This window comes from Passer domesticus, chromosome 13 (assembly GCF_036417665.1).
Source record: "Passer domesticus isolate bPasDom1 chromosome 13, bPasDom1.hap1, whole genome shotgun sequence".
Taxonomy (NCBI): Eukaryota; Metazoa; Chordata; class Aves; order Passeriformes; family Passeridae; genus Passer; species Passer domesticus.
Window position 1 is genome coordinate 10,829,648 of NC_087486.1, and position 23,659 is coordinate 10,853,306.

Below are 23,659 nucleotides of genomic sequence, written 5' to 3' on the forward strand. Positions count from 1 at the left end.
AGAAAAGCGCACACAGTTACAGGTCACCAAACAATCCAGAGACTAAGAGCTGAAGGGGTCCAGCCCAAGCAGGCCATGAGTCCCCTGGTCCAGGTCCTGCTGGCCCTCCTGGTGCTGTCAGCCTGCCTGGCTGACGTGGTTCTTCCATCTCCACACACACTCCGGAGCAAGACGCTGGAGGAGACCATGGGGCTGCTGGACTGGCTGCAGCAGAAGGAGGTAGGGCTGGTGGGTGCTTTACTCACGGATGGGAGGAACAGGTTGTTTCACCAGGCTCGGAGGGAGCGATGCTGAGCCAGAGGAAGGTGATGAGCACAGGGTTCACAAGGTTCCTGGGGCCTGGGGGCGGGTGGATGTGTCTGTGAGTGCACGTCAGGATGGATCTGTGCTGTCTGGAGCCTGATTGCTCCTCTCTTTTGTGTCTTCATAAAGGTTTCCTGTTACAAGATGAATGTGATAAATATTTTTGCAGATCAAAAGGTAAGGAAAAAACCCCAACCATATAGCCCTGATGGGTGCTGGAAGGGTGCTGGGGGCCAGAGGAGAGCACAGGGAGGTGGGAGGCAGGTGGGAAGCCTGGGATCCTGCCTGTCCTGGTGTGGTGCTGTGGAGGAGCAGGAGCTCACTGTGAGCCCCCAGCACAAACGTTGGGCTGCCCAGCTGGTTCTCACCACTCCCAGTGCCCTGCACAGGTGCCCTCACCTTCCCACAGCCATCTCCACCTCCAGCCAAAGCAGCACTGGTGGCTTCTGGCCACCCTGGGGACAGGGAGAGCCCAGAGCAAGGGCAGGGATGGGCACCTGTGCTTGGGCAGCAAACAGAGGTTTCAGCTTTTCAGAGAGAGGAACAGCTCCCTTTGCCCTGGAGAGCTGTCACCAGCTCAGACACCCACACACACCTATTGCACAGCATCCTGAGAGCTGGGTATCCCTCTTTAGCCCCTTATCTGGGGAAGGCTCTGCAGTCAGCACAAGATTTAATGGCAGATAACAAGGCCTCTTTTTGCTCTGAAAACTGCTGCCTAAGCCACGCTCCCCAGCCCCTGAGTTCCTGTTTTCACAGAAAGCCCATGCCCTCACCTCATGCCACGCCTGGTGGCACCCGAGGGTGCAGTGGCCTTCACTGGGGCTGGGGCTCAGCAGCCCCCAGGGGACCCCCACACCCTCCTGCAGCCCTGCAGTGAGAGGAGATGCCCGAGGTGCTGCACAGCCCCACACTCACTGCTGCCCCTGCTCACAGGGACGGACTGGTCACTTGTTTGAGGATGCTGTGAAAGCTGAGACAGAGCAGGCAGCACTGGGAGCAGCCCCGGGGAAGAAAGCAAATCGTTATTTTATTGCCACCAGCACTGCTCATCTTCCACGTGTCTCTGCTGTAGGGCTTCTCAAAGCCCCTAACGAAGGCAAACTCTTCTCAGGTGCTTTTGCTGTTCCTGTAGCCTCCCTGTCTGCTCAAAGCAGCTTCTCTTGCAGGGAGCAGCTTCCCAGGGTGCCACATCCGCACCTGCAGCAGGAGCTGGATGCCCAGCACAGGGGTGCCCAGTGCTGTGCCCCACTGCCACAGCTTCTGCTGGGGTGGATTCCTCCTCACCAGGACAGGGATGGGACCAGTGCCAGGGGTGCACAGACAGAGCTAGGAAGCTTCAGGGAGGCTTTGGCATCTCAAACCACAATTTTTACCTATCCTTTAGAAGTTTATTATTTGTAGTGTTTTAATCTGCTGCTAATAAGCCATGACTATACAAAAGAGTTTTTAAAAGATCCATGTGTCTTTCCCCAGAGAGGTAACAAGACAGAGATCTTATGCAAAGCTGCCACAATTGCTCGGGAGAGCCAGAGCTGCCACAGGTACCTCGGGGGCATTTGTGACAACTTGCTCAGCCTGGCAAGGCACAAGGTGAGGCACAGTTCTTGCACTGCCCACAGCCCTCAGGCTTCTCCCTTGGTCACCTTTTTTTTTTTTTTTTTTTTTTTTTTTTACACTCCCACTGCTGTCAGCAGCCCTACCCAAGCTGCAGAAGCCAATCCCACCCCAGAAGCTTTTTAACAGCCCGTTTCCCATTCCAGAAGCCGTGTCCTGTGGCAGCAGGCAGCACCACCTCACTGAAGAACTTCCTCAAGGAATTACACCACGTCCTCCAAGAAGAGTATAAGAATCGGCAGTGAAAAAACACTTTGGTTTTTTAAACTATAACCCTATTTTTCAAAGATTATGTATAATAATTCTTTAAATAAATGTATTTTTGGACTAAAGGTGCTGGCATTGCATAGGACATTACACAAAGGCGACAGTTAAGAGAGTTCCAAGTTGATGGAACAAGGGTAGTGTGGCTAGGAAGGGGCAAACAATTTGTCCTGCTATGGCATTAAGCTCATGTTAACATAAGGAACACAGGTGTGAACAGAAGGAAAAGCCCAAGGAGAAGCCAGGCCACATGGGGCATGCTCCTGAAAGCTGGGAACTCAAAAGCACGTGCTGGAGCTGCAAAGGGAGCAGCCAGGTCACTTTACTGACAGCCCCTTTGGTACCTCTGCACATGGCACAGCCCTTTGTGGCCCAGGAGAGGCTGGGGCTGTGCAGGGCCTGGCTCATGCAGCAGCTGAGTCACAGCACCCTGGGGACTGCAGAGCCTGCAGAGCATGGAAAACCTGGTCCCTGGGGCTGAGCTGGGGCCCACAGGCACTGCCAAGCAGCACAGCTCATGCAGCCAACAGAGCTCAACACTCAGCTACTGCAGGTACACTCACACTATCTTCCACCAGGTCTTGCTGCCCACAACCTGGGGCTGGGCAATAAGGATTCAACACATCCCAAACATTTCCCCAGCATGCTGTGCAGCTCAGAGCTACAGAAGCACCTCACCCACCCTTCCTCACCCAGTCCTGACACAACTGAGTTAAAAAGATATGCTGTGTACAATGTTATTTGGAGAACATGCATACAAGGTGGAATTAGGAATCAGGATTTTTATTTCATGGTATGAACATGCTCCAGGGACACAATATTGATATATACAGTATAATGAATTAATTTTAACAAAACAAGATATAGTCAGAAATAAACAGAGTTAAAAAAAAAAAAACAAACAGAAAGACAAATTATACAGACTAGCAGTTTTTCCCTCTATGCAGGCCTGGCTAAGCAGAACTGTGGAGAAAGGTGAAAGCTGGACATGTGCAGACAGTGTAGTCAGTAAAAGGCACTAAGGACCATTTCCCCTCCTCTTAAAGGATTAGGAACAAGTTAAATATGAAATAATTCATTTATACAACATTAAGCAAAAATCTCATTGTTAAGTCAATGTTCTGGAATGAGGAGAATCTTCTGTTAGCAAATGCAAAGATGAGCACACAGAGTGTATGTCATGTAAGATGAGTTTTGATAACTACCACAGAGCACATACTGACCCACAACAAGAAAGGCTGTATTAAGCTCTTAGAAGTCCATAAAAATCAAATCTTGTCCTTATTAAAACACATTATGGGCCCAGTAGACATTCACAGATGGGCAGGGCTATAGAGGGCCCATGTGGTAAATCCACAAGCCAAACTCCCTGGTTTTACAAGAAACTTCCCAGAACTTCAACAAAATACACCACTTAACAGGTGAGCCCAGCTGACAGGGCATGTGACCAGGAGAGTGTTCCACTTTATTTAAAATCCTCTTACAGAGCAAATAATTTGTCCTCCAAGCCTCTGTGCAGAGATAACCAATTTCTCCAATTTGCTAATTAAATGTGTGCAAGTAATTACTTACTGTTTACCCCTGCTCCAAGGCTCACTTAAACATGCAGAGTACAAAAGTTTTCAGCAGCAGGACTGTTATGTTAATTGTAAATCACATGCCTTTACATTTGAAGCATTTTAAGTGTTTCAGTATTTTAAAAGGAGTACCATGGTTCACAGCAGTATCTTGGAGTGACTGATACCTGTCAGGTAAAAGGATTTTCAATGGTCTTTCTGAAAGCACAGTTCTGGTTTAACTCCTGCAAAACCAGATCATTCAATAAATGTTAGCACAAGATACAACACAAAAAGGAAAGAGAAGTTATCCCTGGTTCTGAGAAGTAGTACAGGCCACAGCTATGCATCTATCTGCTTGGACTCAGAACTGGAAGACTTTAAGCAGCATTTAAGCCATTTTCAGTCTGGATACTTTGATGAGAAGTATGTATGTAATGAGATAATCCAACTCTATTCAAGCACATCTAAGATAAGGTCAGCTCTTCACAAGCAAAACCAACTACAGCTTCAATTTAAGAAGTTTTGAGTATTTACCCCTAAATGCTGGGCGAGAAAAAACAAATGCTAGTGTTTGTATCTGTATGTAGTATGAATTCAGGTGACACTCCCCACAACAGAGAGGGCAGCATGTTCTTCCAGAACAAAAAGCCATTAAAAACACCAGGAAAAAGCTTACAGCTTGTTTAGAATAGCACTGAATATATCTTCAGAGCAAAGTATGTCCTTACAAGACCAGTTTTAACTATTACAGATCCTGTCGCAGACCCCAAGGTACCTCCAGATAACCATAATGACAGAAAGAAAGGGAATTTAATGTCTTTAGGTAATTTACAGGAACATTCTGTAAAAGCAGATATGGCTACTAGCAAGGACTCAAGACACCTGAGGAGCTGTCTTGTTTTCTGTCACACTGAAGGACTCCACTTCCCCTGTGAGTAATCACAGCTTTTAATCCTCCAGGGAACTCCCTTAGATGAGGTCACAGCTCATCCCTCCACCCTGCACAGGAGCTGCTGGGACACCCACAGCTGATGTGATGAGTTATAGAACACACACAGGCCGAAGGAGATGCATTTTCTCTGAGACACAAAAGCAACATGTTAAAGTGATATGTGTCTATTAGCAGCATAAATATTAAAAAAAAAATGAGCAGCCATCACAAATAAATGGTTATCATCAGAGACCAAAAAATTTTTCCTTTTAGAGCATAGCCAGAGATGCACACAGTATACACAGGAACACAGCACCAGCTATGTCAGGGGATATTGTTCTGGGAAAATTGGACAATTCTTTTTGTTTTACTAAAGGAGAGTCAAATTTATCCTCAGTGTAGAGCAGGGCCCAGTGCCTTGTAGCCAGGGATGAGGAAACAGAGCCACAGTGCTCACAGCCCCATGGCTGACCCCAAGTCCTGGTGTTTCAGCATCCTCCTTAAATCATCTCGGCTGTTTGGATTACAGAACTACTCACACAAAAATACCAGCCCTGAAGCATAAAAAGCTGCCAAAGTAACACAACCTTAAAAGAAGGAAAAAAGCTCTCTTCTGCCTTAATATCCAAGGTCTCATTCTCCACAGTGCCAGCAGATCACAAACAAACCGATTAAAATAAAAGAACTATTAGACACCCATGGTCCCTTTTCAGAAATCTCAAGACTTTTGTGGTTCATGTTTTTCCTACCCAGCTACTTTCTCTGTACAGCAAGACAGCAAAAAGGGAAAAGGACTGTGTATTCAACACATAACACAGTGTGTTAACAGCCACAGTGAGGAATATTAAATAAAAAGATTTGATGCTCTTAAAGGTTTGCAGCAGCTACATTCAAACACAGATCAGTGCAACAGAGGACAACAGTGAAAGCTGCCAGTTATGTGCAAAGCAGGGCATAAGTCAGATTTACCAGCCTCAATTTCAGGATTTATTTAACTGTTTTGAACTAACACATCTAGCACTTAAACACACATCTAGAACCCTATCTTCCAAACATTTCAACAAAGATTACCAACAAGTTTCCCTGCACAACACATTTAATACATGGAATTTCACAACCATCAATCATACATACCAGTTTAATATTATGTTAATATAACATACAGGCAACTAAGGAAAAATACTTTTTTTTTTAAAATAAAAAAATTATAGCCATGTCAAACTGTGCCATGTCTTGAATTCCATATTCTGGCCAAACCTTATACACTCACTGATTTTTACAGGAATTCTGACCAGGTGACACTACTGCAGCAGGGAATCAATGACAGCTCCTGGCTTGGCCGAACGTTTTCTGTTTGGAGAGCAGAAAGGAAAGGGAAAAACAACACCACACAGACATCATTATGCTGTCTAGAAAAGACAGGGACCAGCCACATTTAAGTCAAAACTACATGACAGGACTTCTCCATAAGCAAAACCAACCAAACAAAAAGCACAAGAAAGCATATGCTGAAATCTCCCCCAGCAGCCCTCTCCTCTCCACTGGTACCAGTGTTTGCACTGGCAATGTGCCAGATTGGGTTAAACTGCACCACCAAATGCAGCAAAATAAAGCAAGGAGCTGGAAGAGGAGAATGCAGCAAAAGAACACCAGAAAATCCCTAGACAAGTCTTTCTGGACAAGATCTAGTGCAGTAAAGAGACTTGGTTCTGTCACATCTGGCAACACTGAACTATACCATGCAAAAATTTTGTCCTTTGCCTTCTCATTAGGCAAATGTTTGAAGACTTGTTGTAAGTTTGCATATACAAACTTCAGCCTTCCCTTGGGTAAATCCCTCATTGCATATAAATACCCCAGAGTTCTTCACCTTCTACCCGTCTTGGGCCTGGATCTTCCTTTTGAAGTCCTCGGCCTCTCCAGCTTCATCAGAGATTGCCTCAAGCTTTCTTCAGTGTAGGCTAAGTAAACATGGGAAAGGTCCACTTCAAAGGGCTAGAAAAACACCAGAAAGTCTCATAAGACAAAGTCATGAGAATAATTTTATACACTCATCAATGGTGCTTTCATGATAGTCAAAGACTCATATCTTCAAAAGAAAAGAAAACTGAGATTGGACAGTTTGGCTCTAAATAAAGAGTGGCAATCTAAGGCAGGACTTGGGCCTGTACAGTTCAATACATCAATCCAACAGTCACTCACATCTTTCTCTTTTTTATCCAGGACAGGTGTCTGTTTCCTCATATTGTTTCCTGTATATGCAACACATTTCTATAAACAGAAAAACAAGTTTATTAGTAAAGTCTACTGTGCATAGCAAACTAACTACAGCTTCACCAGTTTCTTCCTGGGCTTAGTTAAACCCGTCAGAAGCTCATACTAACAGTAGCTTGTACACAAGCCAGGCAGCCATTCTTACCAGCTGCCACTCTCCTATGTCTTCGTTCCAGTGAACGTAGTTCTCAATCATTTCCTACAAAGAAGGCAGGACAGTAAGTGTCAGATGTGCACAATCTACCCTCCAGGTGCACTTCCCAGAACATACATCCTAAGGCCTGGACAAGCTGCTTAAGAACAATCTTGATTCCTTAGAAGTTGTTCCTATCAGGACAGCTACGTCCTGTGCAAAAAAATCCCCCATTTCTCTTCTGAAGTCTACAGAAGAGAAAAATACCACTCCCAAACTGTATGTACTGGAGAGCCCCCTAAAGCATGGGGTTTCCATTATGCCAATACCATCAAGACAGCAGTAAGCACTGTAAAATGGAAAAAATGAAAACTATAAAAAGAATTTCCCTTTTCCCATTAAATAGTGTGCATTATATTTAACCTCATTGTGAATTTTCTGTACACTGGAGTCACAAAGACTGTCAAAGATTTAAAAATCCAGTCTTTGTGTTAATATCAGACATTAGCAAGCACAACTTCAAGCTAGTGGAAAAAAAAGATTTTGAATAGACCCACTGCATGGGCACACAGTGACTATAACAGTTAACTATGTGGTCAATGTGGTTTTCTTATTTTTATAAGCCTTTAGGAAAATATGCTGCAAGAGAACTGAAATTGGCACAGCACTAACTCCTGCCTCAGGCTCAGGTGCTTTGCCTTCACCTGGTAGTCCTGAGGAATGAAGTTGTCTATGATGAGAATCTGAAGACGAAGCTCCCTGCTCAGCTGCCGAATGTTTTCCAGCAACCCTTCAATCTCTCTCTGATGCTCTTGCTGTAGATCTGCCATCTGAAAACAAAACAAGCATTTGAGAGGCATCAGACTTATCTTAAGACATGGCAGCAGCCTCTTCTGTCTGTATGAGGTTTTTGGAAAACAAAAGCAAACTCTGGTTATTAATACCAGAATATCTCTGAACAATAAATCATCTGAAACATTTCAGCTCAGAGATGCCTGAAAACAACATTAAGTTCTCAGTTTCATAAACCCAAAACTGGCCTTCTGCCAATCCAAGCTGATTCAGCTAAGTCTAGATGAAGAGCATGAGACAAGTTGCATCACTGGCAAGGTTTCAAGGAAAATCTCTGATCCCAAGGACCAAATGCATTTTTTATGAAACAGAAACTCCAGCTACCAGCCACAGATACACTGATCCAGTGACTGAGGATGAGGTAACAAGGGCATCAGTCCTAAAGGACAGGCAGCTCAGAGCAGAGAAGCCTTTGGGCTGCAGCAAAGCAGGACATGGGGCTGCCAACAAGCAACTTGCATTTTATTTCAGAAATAACCAGTGGTTTTCCTTGAAGTTCTTGATATCTTAGGGTCTCACACATAACCCATCTCAGCCTGGCCTGGGGAAAAGCTCTGCAACACACTGTTCTAAAGCCCCAAAAGTACTCTTAGTATTTTTGAATTATGTGAGTGAAACTGACAGTACAGAAAGACATTTCTAAACATACAGCACATTTTCCAGCATTACAAAGCTGATGGCTTACCCCTCCCACCTCTAGTGCCTCCCAGGATCACTGGCTTTAGATACTAACCTCTGACTTTGCAGCCATAAGCATGGTCCAAACTTTCTTCAGTTTTTTGGTTTTCCCCTGTGCTTCCTCCTGGAGGTTGGTGTACTTCTCCTCAATGTCCAAGCGTTCTTGCTGTGGACAACATTTAGCACAGACACACATTAACAATCACAGAAATTCTCTGCAACAGCACAAACAAGAGGAAAATCTACTCAAACAACCGAAGCATTTGCCAAGAGCACAGAGCCCTGGCTGAGCCAGGCTGGCTCAGACCTGCAGGGGCTGCTCAGTTAATAAGTGACCTGTGGAGGGGTGGCTCCTGCAGTGCTTCCAGAGCAGGGTAACATAACCTGGTGTGCCCTGCCATTGCTGTTTGCAGACAGCCACAGCAGATAACCCCACCTCCTTCTCCTCGAGCTCCTTGCGAAGCTGCTCTGCTCTCTTCCTTCGTTCCTCCAGTTCCATGTTTGATTCTTCTAAAAGCTTCTCCTGCTCCTCTGCTTTTGCCAGCAAGTCCACTCCTCCCACAATCACCTTCTTCTCTAATGCAGAGAGTTTCTCCAGCAGGGACTGGTGCTCTTGCCTAGACAGACAGGCAGGTGTGAGACTTTCTGTCCTACCATGCTCAGCAGGCATCAGGTCCAGCTTGGTTTTGTAGCCCAGACAGCACTCACAGGGCTGGAAAAACTTGTCCTGCTGCTGAGGGCTTAAGTGGGGGTGAGGCAGTGCAAGTGAAAGCAACAAATTCCCCAAGCTCCCACTCCCACCACTTTCTCTCAAGCAAAACCAGGTCAGCAAAGAAGTGCCTCCCACTGTAAGTCACCTCTGTGAGGGGCTGCAAGCTCACAGTGACATCACCAGCTACTCAAGGCACCCTCTGCCCAAAAGGCCCTGACAGCACAACAATGCCCAGAGGCAGCTGCTGAAATAGAGGAGAGTCAAGGCAGCTGCTGAAGTGCAAACCAGGAATGCTGGCTGCTGCTGGAGCAGTCTATTTGCATAGGGTAGTGTGACCCTAGCAGCTTTCTGGCTTCAGAATAGAGCACCCTTACACCCTTGTGACTGTGCTGCTGCAGGAAACCTGGCCTGTTACAGAACAGTTCTGCTGCCCCTCACAGCTCTTGGGAGATTAATTTATGTTTCTAGGCTATCCTGCACAACTAGTAAAGTTAAGAAAAGAAGTGGCAAAAGGATAAAAGTTTGTCTTTCCCATATACTCCATGCTCTCAAAGCAGAATAGCCCCTCTTTCACCCTGACAATAGCAAGGGGTGATGTTCACGTTGTACAAAGTTTGACAGGCACCTTACCATGCATCTCCAGATATTTGTATGATTAAGGAAGGAACAACCTGCTCAGAGCATGGTACTCACTGAGCTTTGAGCAAGTCTTTTTCTCTCTTCTCCAGTTCAGCTCTGGCTTTATTTCTTTCTTCTTCTTCCATATCAAGCTTAGTTTCAAGAGCTTTTCTCTCCTCTTCAATCTTTGCTTGCATCTCTACCATCTTATCAGGGGAAACTTTCTTTTTGCCTTTGAGAGATATGGGGAAAATAAGTTAGTTCACTGAAAAGTAAAACAACCTCTGTATCACAGCATTTTTTCCAAGTTCAGATTCAATACTTGGAATTAACAAAAATTTCATTAGGTATCAGCCTCAAAATGGGCAAAACTCAGTCCTTCAAATCCCATTTTAACATCAGCTCCTACTGAACAGCAGTGCTGTGTAACTATCACTGGAACCTAATGCCCCCAAAATACAAAACATACAAACAACACTGGAGAAGGAACACTGCTTGTAGAGAAGCCCAACCTGGAAACCCTGATGTTCTAACAATACAGATCAGGCCACAGGAAGGAAAATACAAGACTGCCTTGACCTACAGCTACAAGAGCTCAGCTACCAAGAGTTACATACTCAAATTTCAGATTAGCATCTCTACCATTCCACTCATTCACTGCCCTCCTTACAAGCTTAACTGTTCTGTGGGCATGTAGGTATTTTTAAGAAACTACTACGGAAATAAGAGAAAATCAGAACAGCCCTATGAAAACCAGGCAACTAAAGAAACTTCTTGATGGTAATTGCTCTATGTAACAGTGACTACCCACACATTTGAAGGTATCAAGGTTGGCTCTGGCTTAATCAGCTGTGTCTTTACAGCAGAACTACCACAGCAGCACTCCAGGTCTTGTGGGGCTACCAAGGCAGTGGCCAGAGCAACTCACTGAACCCACTGACCTCAAGATTTGGTCCCAAACACTCCAAATTTGAAACAAAGTGTGAGGCTGCTGCTCTAGAAAGCCAGACTCTGCAAGTCTTGAGCCAGCTTTCATTGCAATCCCAGGAGTGTCCAAGGCAGGTGACCATGGAGATCCTGGGGGGTTATGTGGTATAAGAATTAATTTCCTCAAATCTACAACTCCTAAATATCCATTTAATCACAACTGAATCCACAATTTTCTGTTTTGCTTTTCCAGACATGAAAAAAACGCACCCTGTAGAATCCAGCTGCACTTGAAACTAACAGGAGCCACTGACTGCCATCTGACTGTTTTCCCAGGGACATAATGCACACAGTCAGAACACACTCAAGGAAGCTGTTCAGTAAAAGGCTTCTCCTCCTCCAGTCTTCAAGATATTCAGCTTCATTTATACAGATGTATTTTCTTTATAATCATATATACATTATATACATAAACACTCCAGCAAAGTGTACTGCATATGTAAACATGCATGAACATATTTTCACGTCTGCATACATAGTTCTTCATGTGCACAACAGCTTTAATTACTTTTGTTGCAAGGCAAGGACTTCACCAGTACAGCAAACATCTTCATCACCATCTGCCACACTTCAGAATCAGATAATGAGCACTTCTTTCTGGGCTTGTGGTGCAAAAACCTCTCACTAATTAGTCTTTGAGTAAGAAGCTTTCTGGAAGTGCTATACAGAGCTCATCATATGAGATAAGCTAGATAAAGGCTTCTTACTATTAGGACACAGACCTACATATTCTCAGTTTAGGAGAAAAAGGTGAAGTGAAGCAAGTTGTAAGATCCCTTTACAAGCTTTGCAAATGTAAGGAGGTGAAAATCAATTACACCAACCTGCTTGATCTTGCATTAAGAGGAAGTAGAAAGCAAATCGCAGAGAGGCAGCAAACACATAAAAAGAGGAGGAGAGAAAATGTTATTGCTTTGATCATTTTGGACAAAGATCATCAGCACCAGAACAAAAAACAAATTTTATATTCATGTTTCTAGGGTAGAAAATATGAGAATCATAACTAAGAACCCCTCTATTAAAGCAAACACTAATGCATGTTATGCTAAAGCAGAGAATGTGTCTGTGCTTCAGAGTGCTTTGCAAATTCAGGACAATCTTCAGCTCACTCTTGCATTCTTCTGCCCATTCAGTGCAATGCTGGATCTAAACACAACATTAGGAGCCAGCTGCAAGGATCATGACCTAAGAAACAGTTAAAGGGGGTGGATTTCTCCTTCAATTAACAAACTTAATGCTCCCCACACTCAAGAGAGCCAATTCTATTACCTGTAAAATATTAGCATCCAGAATACATGTTCTAAGTTTTAACAAGATTTCCAAGCCAATTCTTTGCAAGATACAAGACAGTTGCACACAGGGAGTCTCAACACAAGATTCCTCCATTTAATCACACAGGGGATTAGTAGGTTAATTTGCAGTAACTGGTGCTTCCATAGAGGTATAGAGCCACTTTTGGTTATTCAAGCAAGTGCAACAAAAAAGGCAGGATAGGAAAGGGATAATGAAAGACACCACATGCAGAAGGGCCACACTAGAGGACAGTTAATATCCCAAACTACAAAAAGCTACACTTATCCCAACTGCCAAAAGCCCAGCACAACTTCCCCTCACAGAGCTGTCTCCAAACCTGCAGGAGATGGACTCATCCACCTGTTGACACATCAGCAGTTTGCTATTAACTGTCCTCATCCAAATAAAACAGATTCCAAGCAAGCTTTAAAGGAGCAGGATTGAAGCAACTGGAATTCCCAGACTACAGTCATGATCCACCAAACGTCTCCCCTGGGTTGTGTTCCCTCTAACCCTGCTACCACCATTCTCTGAGCTGAGGCTTTCTGCTAATATCACTAGTGTAAAGGTGAGTGAACTACACAGCAATACTTTCCAGGGTCTCTCCACACAGGGAGAAGAGTGGAGTGCTTCTGTCCAGGATAAAAACAACACCAGGTGAAGTCCCCACAAGCCAAGTCCCAAGATGTGATTTGTTTCCTCAATCCTCACTGACTGTAGGTTTTTACAGGCACAGTGACCTCTCTGCCCAGGAGCAGCCCAGACTTTCCTTACTGCTAGAACAAAATCTGGATCTCCTCCTCCTCTGAACTAAGTCCCACAGAGATCAAGAACTCAGTATTGTGGGGCACTTAAACCCCAACCACCAAGGATATTTTTTAAAGTATCCGCAAAAATAAAGCCGATTGACCAAGCACTGCCATATTTTCTTTGCTAGTATAAACCTCATGCTGTTTGACTGCTCTCCAATACTAATTTTGAGAAGGCAGAGTCCAATATAATATAGAATACATTTCTAGCAGTCCTTTTTATGAATTCATATTGTAGCAATTCCCATTAGAAATTTAGCTCAGTTGTTTCCCCTGTATTTTAAAAGGCACATTTAACACAAGCTGCAAACTGATTTTTTTTAACCTATTATTTCTCAATTACCTTTAAATCTTGCTCAAGCAGACTACTGCATTGTTTCCTATTCTTTCAGGTATCTGGCTAACAATGTGCACATTGAATAACTGTTTCAAGCATGGAAGCAGCAAAGGAAAGGCATGCTTTAGCAGAGTTACAGCCTGAGGTTTATCTTTCCAACAGACAAAGCAGGGAAGAGTGCAACATTGCAAAATGGAGTGTGCAGATTATGGAAAGGCCAAAGCTTAAAGGACTTAAGAGCTCCCACTCACTAGTGAAGGACTTATCCAGAGGTTTCTCTATGACAGAGCATGTGGAGTCTGAACTACTGCTGCTGCTACTGCCTGGAAAACAGAAATGCGTCCCACAGAAAAACCCAGAGAGGAAGAAACATGCAGATGGGAAGTTAGTTCTAAAGGAAAGAAACCCAGAAGAGCCAGCAACCTAGATCAAAAAAGCACAAGTTCCCATCAGGAAGCACTTGCTAGGATCCCTCCCAGACTCAGCTTGCAAAGCCACCATTTCCCAGCACAAAACTGCATGCTCAGAAAGACATTTCAGTTAAAACCCATCTTAATCAGACTACAGCTTAAAACAACATGCCAAGGCAGCTTCCATTTCAAGCAACAACAGCAGAGAACACCAGATCATAGTGGAGAAGGCTGTGGATATCTGCCATAGCAGAGGATTCAGTGACCATGAATCCTTTCCAGTCTTACACACATGGCAATGTGCACTTCTCACTCTGGAAGGCAGAATCAGCTTACACAGGGACAGTCAGTGTGTAGCCCTGTGAAGCAGCTCCCTTAGGGAACTTAACTAGAGTAACTTGTCTGGGAGTTGAGTAAGTCAGTTATTCACCCTCTGCTCCTTCCAAGCAGCACTTTGAAGGTGGTCTCCTCTTGGGAGGAGATTTGGGCAGGACATTTGGAGACAGTGGTCAAGCTTTTCACTTCTAGAAATAACCAAAAGGTGAAAAATGAACTTGTTACAACTATCACCAAAGGCATGGCAAAAATAATTTATGACTACTTCGACAGAAAGAGTACACCTAAAAGCACGAATGCTTTAACAGGAATTTCTTCCAACAGATGTGGGTGCTTCAGGACAGGAAGGCAGTTTGAATGTCAAAATAAGCTTAGGAGAGAAGGTGCAAATTGGGATGTAGCACTAGGCTTGGGCACTTTCTCTACTATCCATGTGAATTATCAGCAGGGTGCTAGGAGAAGAGCAAGCTCCCAAGAAGCCACAGCATCCCATGGTACACAGTGACCTGCAGTTCCAGGTTCAGCAACATTCCCTGGAGTTTAGATTATACACAGCAGTTTAACACTTATATGGGACAAAGGAAACTCCACCATGGGATTTTCACACTGCTCCCCAAAAAAAGCAAGTGCAGCTCCCATTAAGCTTTTCAGTTAACACAAAGACACCCCCAAAGGTCAAGTTTTCCCTCTATAAAATAGGACACCAGAAGAGTCAGTTACTGAAGATCTGTAAGACAGATGAATCCTTTGCCTAAGTCACAGCCAAAATTCCCCTCCAATCATACCCATGGCTATAAAAACCACACTGCCTACAAATGATCTTTGGTGTTTTCTTCCTCCCACCTCTGTAAGCAGGGGAAGTTCCACACCACCACAAGCCATACGCAGCCACCCTGCGGCACCCCGGGAGCCACCACAAAGGATGATGTCAGACAAGCACAGCTACCCAAGTGGAAGCAGGTACTACACAGGACTGGAGCTGTCCCTCTGCACAGACGGCACCAAAGGGCTTCGTTTCTAGGACAGGCATGATAATTGCAGCGGCACAGGGCATCTCTACAACTCCTCTTGGCCCTGCCTGGCTCTGGCTACACTTCCTACACCAGCTTGTGGGTAAGAGGAGACTGGTGGCACTGGCAGGGATCTCTACTGCCTTACCCCGCCGTTTCTTCCGCTTCTCCTCTCCCATCTCTCCATCTTCATCCTCCTCTTCAGAATCGCTGGTTTCAGAACCAGAGATCTCTTCCCCTAGAAGAAAAGAGTATGCTTTTATCAGAAGCTTTCCTTCACCTCATATCAGCTTGTTATTCTGACAGCAGCATTCATCCAAACACAGCAGTGCCAGACATCAGCTTATGAGTACTTGCAGAAGTCCTTAACTGTTGCACAAGCAGACAGCTTGCCATGGCTCAGGAAACTTAAGGACAATCAAGATAAGCAACTGAATGCTTGATTTCAGTGTGTATGTATTAAAGCTCAAGAGCTACTTTTTATGGAAAATAGAGCATCTTTGCACAGCTGACACTATGATGTTTCCCTTCAGGATTCTACCATACCTTCTCTTCCACCTCACACTTCCATCTCAGAGGAAAGAAAAAGAAGCATTAATGACCACTTCCTGCTTCTCCTGAATGGGGCAGACAGCAGACAGCAAACAGCAAGTCATGCTGGAATTACTGCTACAGCTGTTCTGCGAGTATCTCTGGAGAGAGATGCTGTGACATGTGGTCACTGTTTAGCAAGCATCCCTCTAGCAGGATCACTCCATATTGATAGACTAATAAGAGACATGAGGCTATGAAGTTACATGGCTTAACGAGGTTTCTTGTTGCTCTACAGTGTTTAGAAAGCCAGCTCCAGCTCCACAAATTTGGTACAATTTTCCTGCTGATAAATGCATCCCTCCTCCCCAGTCAGAGAAGAAGTGTGATCTGTTGTTACAGTTCAGTTTATTTCCCTATACCATGTCAGTTGTGCATGCCAGGGAAACCCAGTAAAACCTGGGTGCACTGATTCCAGCCCGGAGGACACCACTCACCCTAGTGCCAAGTGCCACCTAGTGGGAAAGCTGGACCCCCACGAGCAGCCTTAGACACCTCCCCTGGCACCCAGAAGGGCAAACAAAACCAGAACACCGACCTGCACCAGCAGCCAACCTCATGTGATACATATTCAAGTAGCAAAGAATGCTGCCATTCAAACAGAACAAGCATGGTGCAGAGAGGAACACAAGGGGGAAGAAGAGTCTCACCTTCTTCCAGTTTTTTCTTAAGCTCTTCAATTTCTTTTTGGAACTGGCGGAGCATAGCATCCTTGGGATCCTCATTAATCCTGGCCTTGTTCTTTATGTTCTTGGCTCTGTTTGCATACCTGAGAGTGCTGATGGTCTCATCATAGTTGTAGTCTGCTGGTCCAATGTTTGCACACTGTAACGCATGGAGACCAAGTTACTGCAGGACAGTGGGAGAGCCCAGCACAAGGCACTGCACAATGCAACCCCAGCTCTGACAGTCTCACACTGCTACTCTTTCACAAGCTTTCCTGCTGCTTCTACACTGAAGCCACTTTTGGCTACCCAAACATAGCTTTTGTTTGATCTCATGCATGTGTGTGCTATGTTTAGAACCTCATCTATACAGAGGGAGAGAAAAGATAGAAAGAGACACACACAGAAGGTTCTCTAAGCTGCAAACAGCTTAGGATTACTGAGGTAAGTGCCAGGCTGTTCAAGTCACCATGCTACCCCCTGCAAAAATGCAGCCCAATAGCTGGAACTGGAAAGGGCATCTCTTAGCTTACCATCATGGTTTTGGAGTTGCCCCCCAGGGAGTCCTGCAGCAGCCGTGTGAGTTTGGAGTTACGGTAGGGCACGTGGGTGCTCTTGCCATCCACCAGTGCAGAGATAACATTGCCCAGTGTGGAGAGGGACAGGTTGATCTTAGTGGCTTCCTTCAGTCTCTGCCCTGTGGCTCCGGTTTTTGTCTGTCTTTCAGAACCCTGCAAAGGGAACAGGAAGCAGGAGGTAAAACAGATCCTCTAATACATCTCCCCTCCAAACAGAATCAGCTACCTGTGAAATTTTGCTGGCAGCCATGTTACTAACCACTTCATCCATTATTAGAGAACCTGGCTAAGTATCTCAGACATTGTTAAAGAGACAAGTCAGACAAGTCTTAAACAGAAGCTTTCAGTGCCAGCAAATTCTAGATTGCTTAAAGCAATGCAGCTGGGAAAATAGAGATTCTCCTCCCCAGGACAAAAACATTATGGGAAGTCAGTCAGCAGTTAAAAGGCACCCCAGCTGGAGCTGCCAACTGCCATCTACAGCCCTTCCTATCAGCAGAGAAAGAGCAAACAGCAACACTGCAATTATTGTAGAGTTTCATAGAGCATCCTATGCACACACCATGTAAATAAGTTAAAATGCATGTAAATAAGTTGAATGCCCTTAGTCTCAGTTTTTCTGCATCTTCCCCAAGGAAAGGTACCTCTGTGTAAATCTCGGGCTAAAGCCATGTTTTACCAGCACAATTACATTGGTTCAAAGTGTGACACTGAGGGAAGGAACCTGCAAGTGACGAACAACATGTTCACAACCCTCTGGAAAATCCTCAACAACCCAAACCAATGTCTTGCCAAAGACCTGGCTGGTGCTACTCACAGCAAGATCAACGAGGTGCAGCTTGCCCATGCGCACGTGCATGTTGCCATCGACGCCCTTCTCGCTGCACTCGATGGTGATAGTGAAGATGGCGTGCGAGCGAGAGCTGTGCTCGTTCATGTTTGTGGCACCAACAGAACCTTTTAGTAGAGAAAAAAGCAGTGATGTCTTCAGAGTTAATCACATCTTCTTCTAACTCTTCCTGCTCTCAGAGGAGACTCATTCCCACCTCTTTACCCAACCCTGTATTCCAGAATATGGCACAGGGATGCTCAGACTGAGCAGCAAAGTCTGTTCTTGGGCACTGAAGCTGCAGTACACTTCCAACCTGGACTAGCAGAAGGTCCTGCAGCCTGCTATAGCTCTAAGCCAACCACAAACTCCCAAGACCAGCAACTGTCCTCATCTGTTTAAAGATCAATAGCTTAAGGTGTTCACAGCAGATCCCTGAAAACAGATGTATTTTGGGAAATAAGAACACAGCAATCCATGCCAAGGGGAACAGGAATCAGAACTTTAAGTCATTAAATAATCTGAGCTTAACTAAGAAGCCTTCCAGAACATAAATTACCTCCCACTCCCAGGGCTGATGTTCATCCTGATCAGAACTGAAGTGGAAAAAGGACCAAGAGACACACAAACAGTTCTGACAACACTGACTGCCCTCATTGCATCCTCCCTTTGCTGATCCCCACTGGCACTGGCTGATGTGGCAAGCACAGCCTTCTTTACCTGGCCCTGCACAAAAGGGGCTTGGGAGGAGATACTCTTTTGTTCTGTTCAGCCAAACACTCTTCCCAGCAACAGGACTAGGAGCTTCTACTGTGGTCTGGCAACCAGACCTTTACTCTGTCTGAGCTATAAACCTGCCCACAGCAAGGCTACGTACGGTTCTTGTGGCCCAGAGTCATGATTCTGTCCATATCATCTGCATTGTTTACAACATAAGCTGAAAGGTCTTTGATATAAACTCCCACATCAGGTCTCTCTTTCACCTAAGAGAGAAACAGTTCAGACTAAGCATCCCTAGGAGATTCCCCCACAGCAATTCCAGTGATACTGTAACAGTACAGTGGTTTACTCCTCCATTTTCTGGCTTGCACATAAAACACTCCACTTAGAATCAGAGCTGATAAGGAATAAAGACTCATGCATGACAATATGCTACAGTTTTCCCTCTGTAAAGACATAATTTTAAATGCCAGTCTCCAATTCTCAGGACTGCTGAGGGGCCTTTGGGGTAGAACTGCAGGTACGAAACTGCCTCAGGTGGACCAGCCAATTTGTGCAACTGACCAAGTGGAAGAAATTTAAAGAAGCCAGCAGTGACATCCAGCTATTGCATAGCAAAGGGAAGAGGACTGCTAAGGGGCCCAACCTCCCACTTCCCTGCAAGTGCTTCTCTGAGCTTTAAAACAGAATATTGCTCTGATTCAAAACAAACACCACATTCAGAAGAGGAGGCTCACCTCTAACCTCTGTGTCTGGTCCTTTCCCAGCAGGTCCCGCACTTCCTCATTGTAAATTTCCAGGTAAGAGACACGAACTAAAAACCTGCAGATGAACAGCTGGGTAGTTCACTTAGCAAAACATTTGCTGAAGTCCCACAAACATAGCCACAGAGTGCAAAGAAAACACTGAAACACCAACACAGTCCTGCTGCCCCTCAAGAACTACCTAAGCAGGAACCTTTCATCTTGGGAGAAGTACCTTTCTGTTGTCATTGTCAAGGTCAGGCTCCTGCCACATGTGGACTCACATTAAAAAAAAAAACCAAAAAAAAACAAAAAAAAAACCCAAAAACAAACAAACAAACAAAAAAAACAAACCAAAACCAAAAACAGAAGCAGTCAAGGGAAGACATTTACCTTGTATCCCCCTCTGCCTTGGCAATGTGACCAAATATATGGGCAAAGGAATTGGGAATGATGCCTCTGAGCTCAGGAACTGCTCGGACCCCTTCCATGGTGAAGGTTTTGCCTGTTCCAGTCTGCCCATATGCAAAAATAGTACCTGAAGGATAAGAAAAAAGAACAAACTTTAGGAAGTTGAGTCTGCTCTAAACTCAAACTGCAGTTTTACTTCATCCCTTCTTAGTCTGATAGCACCAAACACCTCTGTTTTCATGGAGTTAAAATTTTCCACCCACTCCAGTAGCTACTGGAATACAAGGCTGGAGTAACAGAAATGCTGGGCAAACACGACCTATCTGCTGCTTAATCCAGCCTGCAAGATATCTAATAAAAAGTCAGCTTGTTTTAAAATTGCAGAGTGACTAAAGCATGAGATGCTAGTACACTTCAGTTCCACTGGGTACTGAAACTCCACAGTGAAGAGCCACTGATAATGACATAAGTGCCTATCTTTTGCAAAGAGAAGATAAAGGATAACAACATGCAGCTAGCTGACCTCAGAGGAGTCTCCTTCATTACCCATCTACCACTCTTACAGACAGCAGTGGGTACAACCACGGAGCACTCAGAACAGCAAGTGCCTTCAGGCTATTTTAAGTTAGAGGCCACAACAGAAATGATTTGAGGCTGCAGCCCTCAGAAGGTGAAACTCCCTTAAACAAGATCAGCAGGAATTTTATCAAAGCAAAAAACAAGAGAGAGGATAAGATCCTTCCCTTACAACAAGGGACTTACCATTGTATCCTTCTAGGACAGAATCTATAATAGGTCTTGCTGTTAAATTATAGACATCCAGCTGTTTACTCTCTGGTCCAAACACTGTGTCAAACGTGAATGTCTTAGGAGGCTCATTGGATGAGTCTGTTTTATGGACAGTTATAGTTCCCCTCATCTCATCCACGTTCACTGCCATTTTGTAGCCCGTGGCTTTCTCCCGGTCATTGAGAGGCCGGCAGCGAACAACCACCTTGACATTGTCACAGCTTTCCGGCTTGTCCGGCTTCTCAGGCTTGTTAATCTGTAATTATTTAAACAAAAACGCACAGGCTGTAACACTAGTGTTAACACAGAACTACAGAAAGGTCTGGGGTGCAAGAAACCCAGTTCCACCCCTGCCTTGGACAGAAACACCTTCCACTGGAGCAGGTTGCTCTGAACACTTCCAGGGATGAGACAAGCACAGCTGCTCTGGACAACCCATGCCATGACCTCACCACCCTCACAGGGAAGAATTTCTTCCTAATAGCCAATCTAGCCCTGCTATCTCCCACTATAAAACCACTGTGTGTCTAAGCACAAACACTGCTGAATCAGCTTGGGCAGCTACGTCTCCAGAGGATCATGAACGTGGGGACTGAAAACCAGGACCGGTTTTTAATTAAAGCTGAGAGAACAACACACTTATTCAGGCAATGGGATCTTCTTCAGTTGGCCAACATGGAAACCGAGTAAACCATGAATGAGTAAACCTTGAGCATTTCACATTCACAAGAGTTTTTTCAAGAAACAATTTCACCTTGCAACCTGCAAAAAGTTTGCTGGAATTCGGTGCAGCCATGACATTCTTCTTCAGTAACACTGACTATACACTCTCAAACCTCACAGAGCACACAACCAGATGCCAGGGAGTGCTGGCTGAAGGGAATTCATTTTAATTACAACACTCAGTATACATGCTTAAGTTTAGTCCTTTAGAATACCTGAATGTTGCATTATAAAACCTCACATTCATTTTCTTTCATGTAGTTACCAAAACAAATTTTGAAGCACGGCTGATGAATCAGTTAAGAGACACCCCCGTGGGCTAGAGGTGCTGCAGCTCAGCGTCTAACTGCTCCCAGAGCAGCTGCGCTGCATGTCAAGCCGAAACAAACCCTTTCCAAGCGCCTCTCCCTCCAGCTGCCCCCTGCCCCGATCCCTCCCAGGCCTCAGCAGCGGCTTTTGCCGTGCTGCTGAACGCCGAGAGCGGCTCAGCCGCACCTGGGCGGGGGAGGGACGGCACACGAGGCGCCAGCCAAAACCAGGAGCGGGACTCGGCGTCCCCACGAGCCCCCGGGGCATGGGTCGGGACCCTCCGGGGCGGCCGGACCGCCACTCCCCGCTGCCACGGCGCCGCCGCCTCTGCGGGGCCCGGCGCCGCCCGCAGCCCCTCATCACCCCCGCGCCGCTCGGCCTGACAGGCACCGCCCGCCCTGCGGCTCCCGCGCGCACATGGGAACGGAGCCGACGGGCTCGGCGGGCCCCAGGCAGAGCGCGCAGGGCCCGGCCGGCCCCGGGGGCCGCACCCCGCGTCCCCCCCGCGCCTCACCGGCATGGCGACGGCGATGGCGGCCGCGGCAGCCCGGGCCAGGCGCTGGCACCGCGGAACAATAACAGCACTGCGCCTGCGCGCGCCCCGCCCCGCGGCCGGCCCCCGCGCGCTGCGGCGCCCGCGCAACCAATGGCGAGCGGGGGGAGGCGGGGCCCAGGGGAGCTCAACCAATGGCGGCGGCGGAGCGGCGGCAGGGGGCGGGGCGCGCCGTCGGCATGGGAACGGCGGGCGAGCGGGCGGGGAGAGCTGGGCACGGCCCGGGGCGGCGCGGACAGCCCCGGCGGGCTGTGAGGGCTGACCGGGCTGTGAGGGGTGACCGGGCTGACAGCGGGGACAGCCCCGGCGGGCTGTGAGGGCTGACCGGGCTGTGAGGGCTGACCGGGCTGACAGCGCGGACAGCCCCGGCTGACAGCGCGGACAGCCCCGGCGGGCTGTGAGGGGTGACCGGGCTGTGAGGGGTGACCGGGCTGTGAGGGCTGACCGGGCTGACAGCGGGGACAGCCCCGACGGGCTGTGAGGGCTGACCGGGCTGTGAGGGCTGACCGGGCTGTGAGGGCTGACCGGGCTGACAGCGCGGACAGCCCCGGCGGGCTGTGAGGGGTGACCGGGCTGTGAGGGGTGACCGGGCTGACAGCGCGGACAGCCCCGGCGGGCTGTGAGGGGTGACCGGGCTGTGAGGGCTGACCGGGCTGACAGCGCGGACAGCCCCGGCGGGCTGTGAGGGGTGACCGGGCTCTGAGGGGTCTCCAGCGGTTTGACGGTGCTCCAGAGCCCTGGAAGAGCTCTGCCAAGGCTCCACTGCTCTGGAAGGGCTCCCGGGGGTCTAAGGGGGCTCTGAGTCTCTGACAGGGCTGCAAGCCCCAACCCGTTCTCCACACAGGAAAGAATGTCCATCTCCTTCTTTTCCTGAGTGTAACGTTTTGAATTGCTGGTGAAATAGAGGGACTGCAGAATAACTTAAATATAAACAAGCAATACAGTCCAAGTGGCACATAAATCAGTTAGTCCTGCACTAATGAAGAACATTCCCAAGTTATTTGTCATTTAGTGTAAAGTTTCACAGCATACTGCTGGGATCCTCCACAGCCTCACCTGCTCCTCTCCTACTCCCAGCATTTCAACATCACACTGTCCACGTGTCAGTTACTTAAATGAATTAGATTAAATTATTTCAATATCTTTGTCCTTTCATAATCTATGTCCTTAAGAGTCAATTTTACTGAACAGGAGAGGTCCAGGAATAGCTTCCCCAGTACCTGCTGCCCTGAATCACACTTGTCTCGCTTCCCCCAGCTCTTCCTGCACACCCAAGTCCTGTTGGCAGGTCACAGAGCCTTGCTGCAGTCCCACTGCTCCCCTCCCTGCCTTTGCTGTGGATCTGGGGCCCGGGATCCCCGGCACCGAGCACCAGGCACGGACACAAACCAAGGGCTGTGCCTTGGTCGTGCTGTGTTTTTGCCAGAGGGGTGTAAGCAGCAGCAGGAATGTGGACAGAGCTGCTGTGCACCTGGCAGATGGGAGCCCAGCAGACTGACCGGGGTGTCCCAGGGCCGGGCACACGGGTAATGACAGGACAGGGCCATTCCCCAGCCCAGGTGAGTCAGGAACCTCAGCACCAGCCATTCAGCCAAGCCTCCTTGCTCTTCACACTCTGCCGCGGT

At 46.8% G+C, this 23,659-nt stretch overlaps 1 protein-coding gene across 4 annotated transcripts; it reads right to left on the reverse strand.

Annotated features, from left to right (window-relative positions):
• Positions 1 to 315: 315 nt before the first annotated feature.
• Positions 316 to 22,089, reverse strand: KIF3A (kinesin family member 3A). 4 transcript variants are annotated; one of them, XM_064388393.1, is made up of 19 exons: positions 21,996 to 22,089; positions 20,423 to 20,705; positions 19,643 to 19,787; positions 19,244 to 19,328; positions 18,664 to 18,769; positions 17,775 to 17,914; positions 16,913 to 17,110; positions 16,365 to 16,539; positions 15,272 to 15,361; positions 13,619 to 13,690; positions 11,753 to 11,761; positions 10,017 to 10,173; positions 9,048 to 9,228; positions 8,667 to 8,777; positions 7,786 to 7,911; positions 7,094 to 7,147; positions 6,877 to 6,945; positions 6,545 to 6,669; positions 5,753 to 6,024 (listed from the first exon to the last, which is right to left on the reverse strand). In XM_064388393.1, the coding sequence occupies exons 1-19, from the start codon at positions 21,999 to 22,001 to the stop codon at positions 5,976 to 5,978; spliced, it is 2,181 nt and encodes a 726-aa protein (XP_064244463.1). In that variant the 5' UTR covers positions 22,002 to 22,089; the 3' UTR covers positions 5,753 to 5,975. The 4 variants fall into 4 exon arrangements, with proteins under 4 accessions (XP_064244462.1, XP_064244463.1, XP_064244460.1 ...); XM_064388392.1 differs by lacking the exons at positions 5,753 to 6,024; positions 13,619 to 13,690 and adding an exon at positions 316 to 437; XM_064388390.1 differs by lacking the exon at positions 13,619 to 13,690.
• Positions 22,090 to 23,659: the final 1,570 nt, after the last annotated feature.

Coding starts and splice junctions, on each gene's coding strand:
- KIF3A (XM_064388393.1), bottom strand. Junction 13,691..15,271: donor GAAGCGGAAGAAACGGCGGG/GTAAGGCAGTAG, acceptor TCTGTTTTCCAG/GCAGTAGCAGCAGCAGTAGT. Junction 6,670..6,876: donor TGGATAAAAAAGAGAAAGAT/GTGAGTGACTGT, acceptor GTGTTTTTCTAG/CCCTTTGAAGTGGACCTTTC.